The sequence below is a fragment of the Bufo gargarizans genome, chromosome 2, assembly GCF_014858855.1.
Source record: "Bufo gargarizans isolate SCDJY-AF-19 chromosome 2, ASM1485885v1, whole genome shotgun sequence".
In the NCBI taxonomy this organism is placed as follows: Eukaryota; Metazoa; Chordata; class Amphibia; order Anura; family Bufonidae; genus Bufo; species Bufo gargarizans.
Genome location: NC_058081.1, coordinates 705,092,391 through 705,107,186, shown reverse-complemented (window position 1 = coordinate 705,107,186; position 14,796 = coordinate 705,092,391). Strand labels below are relative to the sequence as shown.

Below are 14,796 nucleotides of genomic sequence, written 5' to 3'. Positions count from 1 at the left end.
TTTCTTTACTTCTACCATAGCAGCAAAGAGAGAAAATGGTATACAAAAAAGAAACCATGGTAACAGACTCCTCCCCCTTATCCCAGTATATCCTTCCTTGTCTGTCTGAGCTCTTCCTCTTTCTTTGCTGCTACCAGGCAGATAAGTACTCTCCAGCTCTGTGGCATTGCTCAGGGTCTGGTATATTTGTATTTTTATGTGCTTGGATTATCGGTTCGTTCGGTTTCTTTATTAGATTCTGATTAGACTCTTATCGTAGATACATATTTCTCTCCTGTATATATATATATATTTATTTATCTAGGGTACGTATATATATGTATATGTTTTTTCGTTCAGGTACTTCTGTGGCCGTTCTGCCTAGGGGTTTGTCCTTATAACAGTTTTTGCAGCTTCCCCGCTTTCCCCCCGTGTGATCCGTTTCTCTGCCCTGTCATCCTTGTCCCTCGTTACCTCAGACTGCGCCGCCATTGCGCGCGCTTTCTGCTTCTTCTTCCTCTCCTTCTCGCCCGAAGTCTCGCGAGTTCGAGATTTCGCGCGCGTTTTTTCGCATATTTTCGCATATTTTCGCATTTTCGCATTTTTTCGCATTCGGCTGCTACTGACGGCGAGATCTCGCGAGATTTCGCCGTCCCTGTGCGTTTCCCCGCTCTGCACACACCGGACATCCCGCTCTGCACAGCGCATCTCCTGGCGGTCTTTTTCCACTGCTCTTGAGCCTTGTAAGTTCTGTTTTATTCCATTTCGTCTACCCACTAGCTGGCTATGATTCCTGGCTTCATTATCCCCTTTTCTCTTTTTCTCCTCTAGTGCTATTTTTGCTGCTCCGGTCGGGGTGACTAACCCCTGCCTTTTGCTACTTCACCATGTCTGTCAGAAAGAATTCCGTTGCCTCTGTGGCCCCTAGTGAAGCCCCCCAAGTAGATCAGGGTTCCCCTGCGCAGGATAGGAGGTCCGAGGTGATCCACCCGGACGACCATGAGGTGGCACTGCAAAGATCCATATCTAATGCCATTATAACCGCCATGGGTTCGATGTCATCTGCATTGACCCAGTCTATATCTCAGGCCCTTATGGCGCGCCCTGCTACTACTACCCAGGTTTTGGTCCCACCTCCAGGACCACCTCCTATTGTCTCCAGAACACCTCAGATTGATGGGCCATCCCCATCCCAAGACAACGCGCTTCAGTCGCGTAAACGAGCTTGTACCCGCCAGGCAGAAAAAACGCGGGCATGGAAGACTGCCAGGTCTCTACCTGAGCCTAGGTCAGACTCTGATAGGGAGTCAGAGGAGGAGACTCATGACAACGTCTATGAATTGACGGATGAGGTGGAGGACGATTTGGCGGATATTGCTGTGGATCCGGTTCGTAATCTAGACCCGGAAGCCCCGTTACTACAACAGGGATCAGCAGAGGATCTCTTATTGGATCCGTCTGGGGAACCGCTGTTTAACCCCGAGGAGCTGCATCATCCCCGCTCCGCGGAATGGATGCCCGCCACACATGTGGCGCAGTATATGGAGGCTCGCATACGCAATCCGCTTAGTAAGGAATCGCGTAATAAGTTGCGGGCGGAGTGCCCTCGTCCTTTAATACCACACAAAGTGTGCGAGACGCCATCAGTGGATCCAAAGATGGTCCAGTTTCTGGCGAAGACGGGGTTTAACCCCCGTAAAGGGCTAGACGCGGCCTTGAAGGCTGTCCAAGACAAGCTACTGGACATTACAGGTCCTTTAGCAAAGATTTTCGATTTGGCTGAGTCCGCTATCGCGGCAGGTAGCCAGGTAGACCCTATAGAATTGAGAGGTTGGGCCCAGCGAGCCATATGCGTAGCGGGTAATACCAATACCTCGCTCGCCATTGAAAGGCGGAAGGCAATACTAATTAAGATCGAGCCAAAGCTCTCGAACTTAGCATTGACTGAAGCGGGCAAGGACGCCCAGGGGTTGCTCTTTGGCGACTCTTTTATTAAAGAGCTAGGGAAATATGTAGGAGCTTTTACAGCTCTTGATAAAGCCCAGACTTCGATGCGTCGAGTCTTTCAAGGGCGTTTTTCCAACAGGGCCGGCAGTGCTAGGGGCCGACTGTCCGGCCGTTCCAACTTTCATGCCAGAGGTTCCGGCAGAGGCTCCTTTAATTATAGAGCATCCCTCCAGGATCAGAGACATCAGCCGTCCTTTTTTCCCTCACGAGGCGCTCCCTTCAGGTCACGAGGTTTCCGAGGGAATCCAGGCTCCCGTCGACCATTCGGTAAGTTATGTTCTTCGTCCCCCTCCTTTTTTAGACCATTTAGTCGGGGGCAGACTCCGATTCTTTTCTCATGTGTGGTCAGGCATAACCTCAGACCAATGGGTCCTTTCTACTGTGCAGGGGTTCACAATAGATCTGATTGCCGATCCGAGCTCCATCCCAGCCCCCCCTACGGTACCACTGTCCTATGCGGCACGGTCCCAATTTCAGAGGGAATTGTCGGATCTTCTGCAGAAAGGCGCGATCGAACGCGCACCGGAGAATCGTGGGGGTGTCATCAGCAGTATTTTCCTGGTGCAAAAGAAAGGGGGCCAGATGCGCCCGGTGATCAATTTGAAAGCCCTGAACAATTTTGTACAATACCGACATTTCAAGATGGAGGGCATCCATCTTTTGAGGGATCTGCTCCTTCCAGGCGATTGGTTGGCCAAGATAGATCTCCAAGACGCCTATCTCACGGTCCCAGTGTCCCCCTCTTCAAGAGACCTGCTGCGGTTCCTGTGGAACGGTCAGGCCTGGCGCTTCACCTGCCTTCCGTTCGGCCTGTCCTCCGCCCCCTGGTGCTTTACCAAGATCATGCGCCCAGTGGTGGCTTGGCTTCGCAGCAGAGGTGTTCGTCTGATCGTCTACCTGGACGATATCTTGATCATGGCCCAATCACGGGCTCTCTTGTTGAGACACCTCCACTTGACGGTGACGCTCGTTTCCGACTTGGGGTTCATTGTCAACCAGGAGAAATCCTGTTTGACCCCCTCCAGATCCATAGAGTTCTTGGGTTTCCAGGTGAACTCGGAAGAATTATCCCTCAGTCTTCCACTCTCGAAAGTCAAGGCTATCCGCAAGGAGTTGAAGCATGCTCTACGCCTACCTCAGATGTCGTTGCGGCATTTGGCAAGGATAATCGGACTTCTGGCCTCCTCAATACAGGCCATTTTCCCAGCCCCCCTCCATTATCGTGCGTTGCAGCGCCTCAAAATTGCTCACCTTCGGTCGGGGGCCTCTTACGCAGATTTGGTCTCATTAGATGCCGAGACGACGGACGAGATAAGATGGTGGATCCACAACCTGTCAGTGTGGAATGGCAGAGCGATCGTGGGTCCCCAACCGGATCTGATCATAGAATCCGATGCGAGCCTGCACGGATGGGGAGCACATTGCAGTGGTGTGTCCACGGGCGGTCCATGGTCTCCAGAAGAATCCCATCTTCACATCAACGCCCTGGAACTCCTAGCAGGGTCGTTTGCCATTCGCAGTTTTGCCAATGGTGTGGTCAGCTCAGCCATCAGGCTCCGCATGGACAATATATCTGCGGTCAGGTACGTCAATTGTATGGGTGGCACACGGTCGGTGGTTCTGACCCATTTGGCGAAGGATTTTTGGGAATTCTGTCTCGACAGGAACATCTCTGTGGTGGCCGAGTACCTTCCAGGCCTTCACAACACTCTGGCGGACTGGAGTTCTCGCTACATATCGGACTCCAGCGACTGGAAGTTAGACGAGACGTTTTTTTCTGCTATTTCTTCTCTGTGGGGTCCCTTTGCAGTCGACCTCTTCGCTTCCCGTTTGAATACCCAACTGCCCAGGTTTTTCAGCTGGAGGCCGGATCCCTTGGCGGAGGCAGTGGACGCTCTGCTTCAACATTGGGGAGGAGCGTTGATGTACGCATTCCCTCCCTTCGCGCTCATTCCACGAGTGCTCCTTCAGGTTCGTCAGCAGTTGGCGAACCTGGTTCTGATTGTTCCGTTTTGGAGAACCCAGTCCTGGTTCCCTCAGATCCTGGAACTTCTAGTGGACTTTCCGTTTCTCCTTCCCACTCAGGTGTCACTACTCCAAGGGCCTGCAGGAGAAGTTCACCCACTCCTGCAGAACGGGTCGCTACGCCTCCTAGCTTGCAAGATATCGGGAGTCCAGGAGGAGGCGCTGGACTTTCAGGAACAGCTAGGTTCTTATTGGACTGCGCTTGGGCGCCCGGGACGAGACGGGCTTATCGAGCCGCCTGGGGTTCTTGGTCTCGCTGGTGCGTCGACCGGACTCTGGATCCCGTTACGGCCCCTGTCAATTCCATCTTAGCCTTTTTATCCTCACTTTTTGAGGCAGGGAAGGCTTACCGCACCATCAATGTCTTTAGGTCAGCAATTTCCTCCAGACACAACGGTGTCGACGGCCGTCCAGCGGGTCAACACCCCCTGGTCTGTCGTTTACTCAAGGGTTCACGTTTGGCCCGACCACCTCGGCCACGGTTTTCGTCTACCTGGGATGTGTCGGATGTCTTGCAATTTCTAGTCAGTTGGCCCTCAAATGAGCTATTGTCGTTACGTCAGTTATCGGCCAAATTGGTCACTTTATTCTGTTTAATCTCCTGTAAGAGAGTTTCGGATGTGCGTGCTTTGGATTGGGACGCCAGATCCTTCACCCCGGAGGGGGTCCACTTTAACATTTCCCGTCGCACGAAAACCAGTATCCGGTCGGTCTCTTACCCCCGTTTTCCGACTTCTCCACAGCTATGTCCTGTAGCGTGCTTACGCGAGTATGAGGACAGAACCCGTCCACTGCGGTCTCTTTCTCTCCCCCACTTATTCATTTCGTTTCGCAGCCCGTTTGCTCCGGTTACCAGTGTTACGTTATCTCGCTGGGTCAAGTGGATTCTATCCCTTTCCGGGATTGATACGTCTATCTTCACGGCACATTCGGTCCGCAGTGCGACAGCTACGTCCATGACGTTATCTGGGGCTCGTTTGGAGGATGTTATGAGATTGGCGGATTGGTCCAGATCTTCCACTTTCCGGGAGTTTTATTTCCGACCGGCTTCGCATGCTTTTGATTCTATAGTGGCTCAGCTTTAAACAAGCAATAGGAGCCTCCGTGTCTTGTTATAAAATTATGGGATTTTACTAAAGTATGACGTAAAGTCATGATTTTATTAAAGACACGGAGGCGAGTATTGCCCTCCCTGGACCCACCCCTTGGGGTTTTTGACGTAAGTATGTTTTGTTGATTTACCGTATGGTCAGAATTTTAAAGTTGTTACTGTGTTTCCAACTAGTGGATCCTATGTTTCTAATGCACTGGATTATGCTCTTAGAAGGTTTTTCTCTTATTTCCTTTTTTCCTAGGTTGAGAGGCTTACGGCTTCATGTTTTAGAGTTACACAGTTCCGGTCGGAGGTCCAGTTGTGGCGGTCCAAGCCGACGAGTTCAAGGGGTTTTTTCGTTACCCGGTGGTTTCGGCGTCTGTTGTTCCGGTTGACCAGCGCTGTTTGAGACACAAAGAAAGAGGAAGAGCTCAGACAGACAAGGAAGGATATACTGGGATAAGGGGGAGGAGTCTGTTACCATGGTTTCTTTTTTGTATACCATTTTCTCTCTTTGCTGCTATGGTAGAAGTAAAGAAAGGTTAAAGCAATAGGAGCCTCCGTGTCTTTAATAAAATCATGACTTTACGTCATACTTTAGTAAAATCCCATAATTACTGTAACTCATTATCAACCGGTCTCCCCCTCACCAGACTCTCCTCTCACCAATCCATCCTGAGTGCAGCAGCCAGGCTCATCTATCTGTCTAACCGTTACTCTGACACCTCTGCTCTGTGCCGGTCATTGCACCAATGCCTCCACCCTGTGTCGGTCATTGCACTGACGCCTCCGCCCTATGACGGTCATTGTACCGATGCCTCCGCCCTATGCCGGTCATTGCACCGATGCCTCCACCCTGTGCCAGTCATTGCACCGATGCCTCCACCCTGTGCCAGTCATTGCACCGATGCCTCCGCCCTGTGCCGGTCATTGCACCGATGCCTCCGCCCTGTGCCGGTCATTGTACCGATGCCTCCACCCTGTGCCAGTCATTGCACCGATGCCTCCGCCCTGTGCCGGTCATTGCACCGATGCTTCCGCCCTGTGCCGGTCATTGCACCGATGCCTCCACCCTGTGCCAGTCATTGCACCGATGCCTCCGCCCTGTGCCAGTCATTGTACTGCTCATTCTCACCCTCAAAGCTCTCCAAAGTGCTGCACCCCCCTACATCTTCTTTCTCATCTCTGTCTACCATCCTAAGCGTGCCCTCCTTTCTGTTAATGACTTATGACTGACGTCCTCCACAATCTGAACCTCTTACTCCCGTCTCCAAGACTTCTCCCGAGCTGCACCAGTTCTCTGGAACGCCCTACCCCAAGAAATTAGGTTAATCCAAAACCTTAACAGTTTTAGGCACTCCTATCAGTATCCATCACACCCCATGCACTCAGAAGCACTACAGATATCGGCTGGTGACTGGCTCATGCAGCCTTATATCTACACCCCCATTGTGTTAAAGGGGTTATACCATGATTGTAGTAAAAAATAGAAAACTAGACATCATATAGTACATGAAAATCTCTATCTAACAAAGCTAGAACCAGCCCTGTACCTCACATGGATCCAGAGATCTCCACATTCATTGTCTGCTAGATTTATATCAGGCTAGCCGCTTAGGAGGCGTGTCTTTTCTGTTAGAGCTAAGTGGGCGTGTGCATTCTGCTACAGCTCAGGGGGCGTGTCTCAGCTCTCCCTATCACAGCTCAGGGGGCGTGTCCATGCTCTCTGCCTATCACAGCTCAGGAGGCAGTTGAAGGATGAAACTGAGCATGTGCGGCCTTCTCAGTGAGCAGGACAAAGAAGTAAGAAAAAAACAAACAGCAGGCGGCGCTATACAGGCACATTTTATTGAATAACTCAGTGGCTATGGTACATTTTTAATTATATGCAGTTAGAAAAGTATTCAGATCCAGGTGTTGGTTTGAAAACTGTAGAATATGTTTTGTGGGATAACCCCTTTAAGATGGCCATTGTATAAAACAATCACTTTTTACCTTTTATGTCACCCCCATCTTCTCATAGATTGTAAGCTCTTTCCTTTTGTTTTAATTGTTGACCTGTTTGCTGCTATGTTATGACTCTGTACTTGAACCCCCTGATTGTAAGGGTCCATTCACACGTCCGCAACCGTTCCGGAATTTTGCGGAACAGGTGCGGACCCATTCATTTTCAACAGGGCCGGAATGTGCTGTCAGCATCCTCATTCGCGGATCCGCACTTCCGTTCCGCAAAAAAAAAGAACATCTCCTATTCTAAGGCATTTTCTATGAGAGTGCCGGCGATGTGCAGTCCGCAAAATGCGGAACGCCCATTGCCGGTGTCCGTGTTTTGCGGATCCGCAAAACACATACGGACGTGTGAATGCCAGCTCTGCCTAATAGAAGTCCTTTGCTTTGACTTTATACAACAGTAGCAGACCGTCTGCTATGAGAAGTATTTTTTATGGCTTTTATGTAAGTGTACGTGAGTTGTCACTGTCAGTCTCTGGTTCCCATTTACTGACAGCAATCAGAGATATAAAAAATGTGAGGAATTTAATCACAGAAGATATGAGAAAGTTGAAGAACTTTTTATTGTACAACATTTTTTATTTACATAAAGCTGCATAATGTTAATGACTGGTAGCAATTGGCCGATTATTCTCCCATGCAGCATTAGAGCTCATGCACACGACCGTATGTATTTTGCGGTCCGCAAAACATACGCATGACGTCTGCGTGCATTCCGTATTTTGCAGAACAGAACAGCTGGCTCCTAATAGAACAGTTGTATTATTGTCTGTTATGCGGACAATATTAGGACATGTTCTATTTTTTTGCGGAACGGACATACGGAAACGGAATGCAGATGGAGTTACTTCCGTTTTTTTGCGGACCCATTGAAATGAACGGTTCCGCATACGGTTCCCAAAAAAATGGAACGTACACAAAAAGAAAATACATTCGTGTGCATGAGCCCTTACTCAGTTCAAGCAACCTTTTTCTGACCCCGACTGACTACTGAGGGAGAATTTTAAAATAACCTAATTTTCAGATTTCATTTTACCCATCATTTTAAAATTCAGTGTTCAGTGTAGTTTCATTTCCTAATATATCCATTAATAGTCAGAGTTACTATTGAGTTCAGTGTACAGGCAGCACGTACTCAGTGTTTGAGCTCCCCCTAGTGGCCGCTTCAGGCAGCCAGAATTTTATTGTTTAACTCTGTGCAAGGGATTTGGATCTCTGTATCAGAAAATGGAGCTACCACTAAGATATATTAAAGGGTTTTCTAGGACTTATATTGATGGCCCTGGAGCTACTCCCAAACAGCTCATTGGTGGCTTATATTGATGGCCTTTCCTGAGGATAGGTCATCAGTCCTGGAAAACCCCTTTAAGAAACCGATCAGCACAAATAAAAAGTTTAAGGTTCACTTTAAGCTGAGATTTTTTTCTTTCTATGGTCTTTAGGAATGAAGTGTTGTCTCTGTAATGGACACCAAGTCAGTCCTGCGCAGCGACATACAGGATCCCAGCAGCTGGCCCATAAACGTGCAGGAGAAGACATGAGGGGAGAGCAGTATTGATGAGGGGCAGATGTACAGTAGAAATGACCTAATCAGACACTTGCTTGGCAAAGACTTTGCACAGTTTCTTGGGAGGATTTTACAAAAATCATCTATTGCAGTAAATAATGTATTCCTCCAGGGTCCCAGGAGTGCAATGAGCAGAGGCTCCAGGCTGGTGGGGCCATAATGTATTGTAGTCACCTGTTCTTCTGCTCACAGCTAGCTCCAGACAGCTCACCCTCCAGTCTGGGAATACAAAGCGTACCGAGGCTCGCCTCACCGAATCGCTCGTTCCCCGCTGGTGTATCTGTGATATCTTATACCCCCTCTATTTGTGTTGCCCTTGCTAAACCAGTGAAAAACGTGAGTCTCCACCAAACCGAAAACAGCAATTCCACAATGATATGGTTATAGACCTCTAGATGCAGATCGCCATGATTATTTTATTTTTTTATGTCTGTATTCAATGTCTTTTCACAATACTTTGCACTTAAACACTGTTGTAAACGATGGAGGCTTATAACTGCCCATCCTGAGCTTCCTGGTCCATGAATAGAATGCCGCAAACACAGTGAAGTGATTTTGTGCAAAAAAAAAAATTCAACTTTTTTTAAAGTAGGCAATGCTTAGTGGTAGGGGCCACCATGGCCTGGCACATATACTATAATTTAGGCCATAAAACTGATGTAAATTAAGTGAAATCTACTCCAGCTCCTGGATTTAGTTTCTGGAGCAAGAACAGCAGAACATGCAACACATTTATTGAGGCCTGACCCTCTTCATATATTGATCAGGTCTTTCTCCTGCAGTTTATTTTTTTTTCCTACTAAGGCTATGTTCACATACGCAGCACAGACACTGGTAGTCAATGCACCGCCGGATAGTCTGTGCCGCGCACACCTGGATCCACTTTAAGGCCTCTTTCACGCTACCGTATGGCTATTTCAGTGTTTTGCGGTCCGTTTTTCACGGATCCATTGTTCCGTTTTTTGTTTTTTTTGTTGTGTTTCCGTTCCGTTTTTCCGTGTGGCATATATAGTATACAGTAATTACATAAAAAAAATTGGGCTGGGCATAACATTTTCAGATGGTTCCGCAAAAACGGAATGAATATGGAAGACATACAGAATTTAACTCACCTTAATCCACTTGCTCGCGTAGCCGGCATCTCGTCTGTCTTCATCTTAGCTCTGTGTAGCAACAGGACCTGTGGTGACTCCGGTCATCACATGGTCCATCACATAATCTTTTACCATGGTGATGGATCATGTGATGACCGGACTGACGTCACCACAGGTCCTGTTGCTACACAAAGCTAAGATGAAGACAGAAGGAGATGTCGGCTACGCGAGCAAGTGGACTAAGGTGAGTTAAATTATTATTATTATTTTTTTAACCCCTCCAGCGCTATTGTACTATGTATTCTGTATTCAGAATGCTATTATTTTCCCTTATAACCATGTTATAAGGGAAAATAATACAATCTACAGAACACCGATCCCAAGCCCGAACTTCTGTGAAGAAGTTCGGGTTTGGGTACCAAACACGCACGATTTTTCTCACGCGAGTGCAAAACGCATTACAATGTTTTGCACTTGCGCGGAAAAATCGCGGGTGTTCCCGCAACGCACCCGCACATTTTCCCGCAACACCCGTCTGAAAGAGGCCTAAGGGTTCTGCAAAAACGCTTCCGTTACTGATAATACAACCGTCTGCATCCGTTATGAACAGATCCGGTTGTACTATCCGTAACATATCTTTAACATTGCCAAGACGGATCCGTCATTAACTCCATTATTGAAAGTCAATGGAGGACGGATCCGTTTTCTATTGTGGAAGATTGTGGCAGAGAAAACGGATCCGTCCCCATTGACTTGCATTGTGGGTAATGACGGATCCGTCTTCCTCCGCATCCCAGGATGGAAAGCAAAATACATGTTGCGGTTTGCTCTCCACTCTGGGAACGCAACTAAACGGAACGGAATGCATTTTGGAGCTTTGCATTCTGTTCAGTTCAGTTTTGTTCCCATTGACAATGAATAGGGACAAAACTGAAACATTTTTTCCGGTATTGAGATCCTATGACGGAACACAATGCCGGAAAACTTAAACACTAGTGTGAAAGTAGCCTAAGGCCTCATGCACACGACCGTTGTTTCATTCCGTGTCCGTTGTTCCGTTTTTCGTGATTTTCTGCGGACCCATTGACTTTCAATGGGTCCGTTGAAAACTCGGCTAATGCACCATATCATCCGCGTCCGTGATCTGTGCTTCCAGTCCGTCAAAAAAATATAACCTGTCCTATTTTTTTCACGGAAAACGGTTCGCAGACCCATTCAAGTCAATGGGACCGGAGGCACACAAGATTTTCATCCGCGTCCGCGTCCGTTTTTTTCCTATCATTTGCATGGCAAACTTGACTTAGACTTTTTTTTACTTTCCTTCATGTCTGGAGATCCTCCAAAAATAATGGAAGACACACGGAAACAGAAACGGATCACGGAACAACGTAAACCCCATTTTGCGGAACGGAACCCAACAACGGTCGTGTGCATGAGGCCTCACACTGTTGTGTGAAACACCAGCCTTTTTAAATAATCCCCATTGTCTGGAAAGTTGGGGAAATCATTTTTGACAGAGTTATTTATTATAAACATGGCCAATAGTTGGCAAAGCAAAAAAGACCCAGGGTGTCCCAGGGAGGGGTAAAGGACAGTGCCCGCCCAATGCGACCACAAAGGACACCCTTAAAGGGTAACTCGGCACAAGCTCCCGAGAACAATAGCAGAAACACAAGAAAATGGAGCTCATAGTATCAAAATATAAAAATATGTATTTTTTATTAGAGCATGATTAAAATTACATAAATGAAAAAAAACTGTAAATGTGATGCCATTAACAGGATAAAATAAGAGCAGAGGACAGAAAAGAAAAAAAAAAAAGCGCCACCCTGGGGAAGCACACAGGTCAAAAATACAGTATGGCCTCATGCACACGAACGTATTTTTTAACGTCCCGCAAAACGTGGTTCCGTTGTACCGTGATCCGTGCCCGTTTTTTCTTCCGTGGGTCTGCCGTGATTTTTGGAGGATCCACGGACATGAAAGATGAAAAAAAAATCTAAGTCAAGTTTGCCATTAAAATGATATGAAAAAACGGACACGGATCACGGACACGGATCACGGACACGGATGACAATCTTGTGTGCATCCGTGATTTTCACGGACCCATTGACTTGAATGGGCCCGTGAACCGTTGGCCGTGAAAAAAATAGGACAGGTTATATTTTTTTCACGGCCTCGAAACACGGGTCACGGGCGCGGTGTAAAAACGGTGCACAAGCCGAGTTTTCTACGGCCCCATTGAAAGTCAATGGAGCCGCAGAAAAAAACGGAAAACGGCACAACGGCCACGGGTGCACACAACGGTCGTGTGCATGAGGCCTATATCTAATGATCATAGGGAAATACTGGGTACAGTGCCCAACCTATGAGAAAGGACAATGAGGCTAATGTATATAGGTGAGACAGTGGTCAGCATAAGCACCCCCACATGGCAGTACAAAATGGTATGTTAAACAAATAAAGGTAAAGGGTAAACAACAGACCAACCATAATGACCAGGTGTAGTAAGGCACCAAGGTCGTATTGCCAAGAAGGGAGTAACAAGAGGACCAGAGCTCACCTAACTAGGACCATGTGCTGGATTACCCAGGATGGCGCTACCCCTATGGCCAATAGTTGGTTAAGTAGGTAAGGAACTCCCAACCTATCATGGTCCCTTTACAGTGAAATTGTCAGCACCAATATAGCAATAATCCAGAAGCCGTCCCCGGACCCATCCTCTCTGTCTAGCTGATCCCTATCTTGCTACTCCCATAGGAATCAAAACTCCTAGAACACCATGACCATCTTCCCATATCTCTTCCCACTTACTCTTTGATCTTCTACAATCCGGCGTCAATCCCAATCACTCCACCGAAACTGCCCAAGGGTACCTTCACACTAGCGTTTTTCTTTTCCGGTATTGAGTTCCGTCCTAGCGGCTCAATACCGGAAAAAACTGATCAGTTTTATCCTAATGCATTCTGAATGGAGAGCGATCCGTTCAGTACGCATCAGGGTGTCTTCAGTTCAGTCACTGTACGGTTTATGGACGGAGAAAATACCGCAGCATGCTGCTGTATTTTCTCCGTCCAAAATTCCGGAACACTTGCCGGAATGCCGGATGCGGCATTATTTTACATTGAAATGCATTGATCCAGCACTAAGTGTTCCGAAAAAACGGATCTGGTTTTGCGGTCTGCGCATGCGCAGACCTTTAAAAATGTGAAAAAGATAAATACCGGATCCGTTTTTCCAGATGACAACCGGACAGACAGATCCGATATTGCAATACATTTGTGAGACGGATCCGTCTACAAATGGTATCCGTATGCATACAGATTGCGACGGAACTGCCTGCCAGAATCCAGCGACGCTAGTGTGAAAGTACCCTTAACCAAAGTCACTAATGATCTGCTAGCTGCCAAAGCTAATCGCCATCACTCTGTGCTCCTCCGTCCTGACCTGTCCTCTGCCTTGACACAATCGGCGACTCTCTTCTGTTGAAAACCCTCCTCATACCTCACTAACAGAACCTTCCATTTTCAACTCAAGAATATGTCTAGTATTTGCTCCTTCCTAACCTGAGTCATCGAAATGCTTGTACATGCCCTCATCATCTCCCGCCTGGACTACTGCAACATTCTCCTCTGTGGCCTCCCATCTAACACTCTCGCACCCCTCCGATCTATCCTCTGCTTTGCTGCCCGCTTATTCCACCTCTGCCCTTCTTTCTCCTCTGCCTCTCCCCTATGCCAGTCCCATTGCTGGCTCCGCATTGCCCAGCAAATTCACTTCAAGATACTAACAACTTTGTATAAGGCCAAACACAATCTGTCCCATCTTTAGACCTGCTTTCCAGATACATCTCCACACGTAATCTCCAATCCTCACAAGACCTACTTCTCTGATCTGTTCCACGCACAATCGTCTACAAGATTTCTCACATGCATCTCCCGTACTCTGGAACTTGGTACCACAGCACATCAGACTCTCACTATTCTGCTGGTGCAGTCACTGTGTACATACATTACATTACTTATCCTGTACTGATCCCGAGTTACATCCTGTATTATACTCTAGAGCTGCACTCACTATTCTGCTGGTGGAGTCACTGTGTACATACATTACATTACTTATCCTGTACTGATCCCGAGTTACATCCTGTATTATACTCCAGAGCTGCACTCGCTATTCTGCTGGTGCAGTCACTGTGTACATACATTACATTACTTATCCTGTACTGATCCCGAGTTACATCCTGTATTATACTCCAGAGCTGCACTCACTATTCTGCTGGTGCAGTTACTGTGCATATACATTACATATCGTGTACTGATCCTGAGTTACATCCTGTATTATACTTCAGAGCTGCACTCACTGTGTACATACATTACATTACTTATCCTGTACTGATCCTGAGTTACATCCTGTATTATACTCCAGAGCTGCACTCACTATTCTGCTGGTGCAGTCACTGTGTACATACATTACATTACTTATCCTGTACTGATCCCGAGTTACATCCTGTATTATACTCCAGAGCTGCACTCACTATTCTGCTGGTGCAGTCACTGTGTACACACATTACTTATCCTGTACTGATCCTGAGTTACATCCTGTATTATACTCCAGAGCTGCACTCACTATTCTGCTGGTGGAGTCACTGTGTACATACATTACTTATCCTGTACTGATCCTGAGTTAAATCCTGTATTATACTCCAGAGCTGCACTCACTATTCTGCTGGTGCAGTCACTGTGTACATACATTACATTACTTATCCTGTATTGATCCTGAGTTACATCCTGTATTATACTCCAGAGCTGCACTCACTATTCTGCTGGTGCAGTCACTGTGTACATACATTACATTACTTATCCTGTACTGATCCTGAGTTACATCCTGTATTATACTCCAGAGCTGCACTCACTATTCTGCTGGTGCAGTCACTGTGTACAAACATACATTATTTTTCCTATACATGCACTGTGTACTTGCATTGTTATGCAATATTTTAACATAAGCAGTGGATTTCA

The 14,796-nt window shown here is 47.3% G+C and overlaps 1 protein-coding gene across 1 annotated transcript; it reads left to right on the top strand.

Moving 5' to 3' along the window:
* Positions 1-370: 370 nt before the first annotated feature.
* LOC122929071 lies at positions 371-5,640 on the top strand. Its single transcript, XM_044282515.1, has 2 exons — positions 371-2,555; positions 2,598-5,640. Exons 1-2 carry the CDS (start codon positions 2,110-2,112, stop codon positions 4,321-4,323), a joined length of 2,172 nt encoding a protein of 723 aa, XP_044138450.1. The 5' UTR covers positions 371-2,109; the 3' UTR covers positions 4,324-5,640.
* Positions 5,641-14,796: the final 9,156 nt, after the last annotated feature.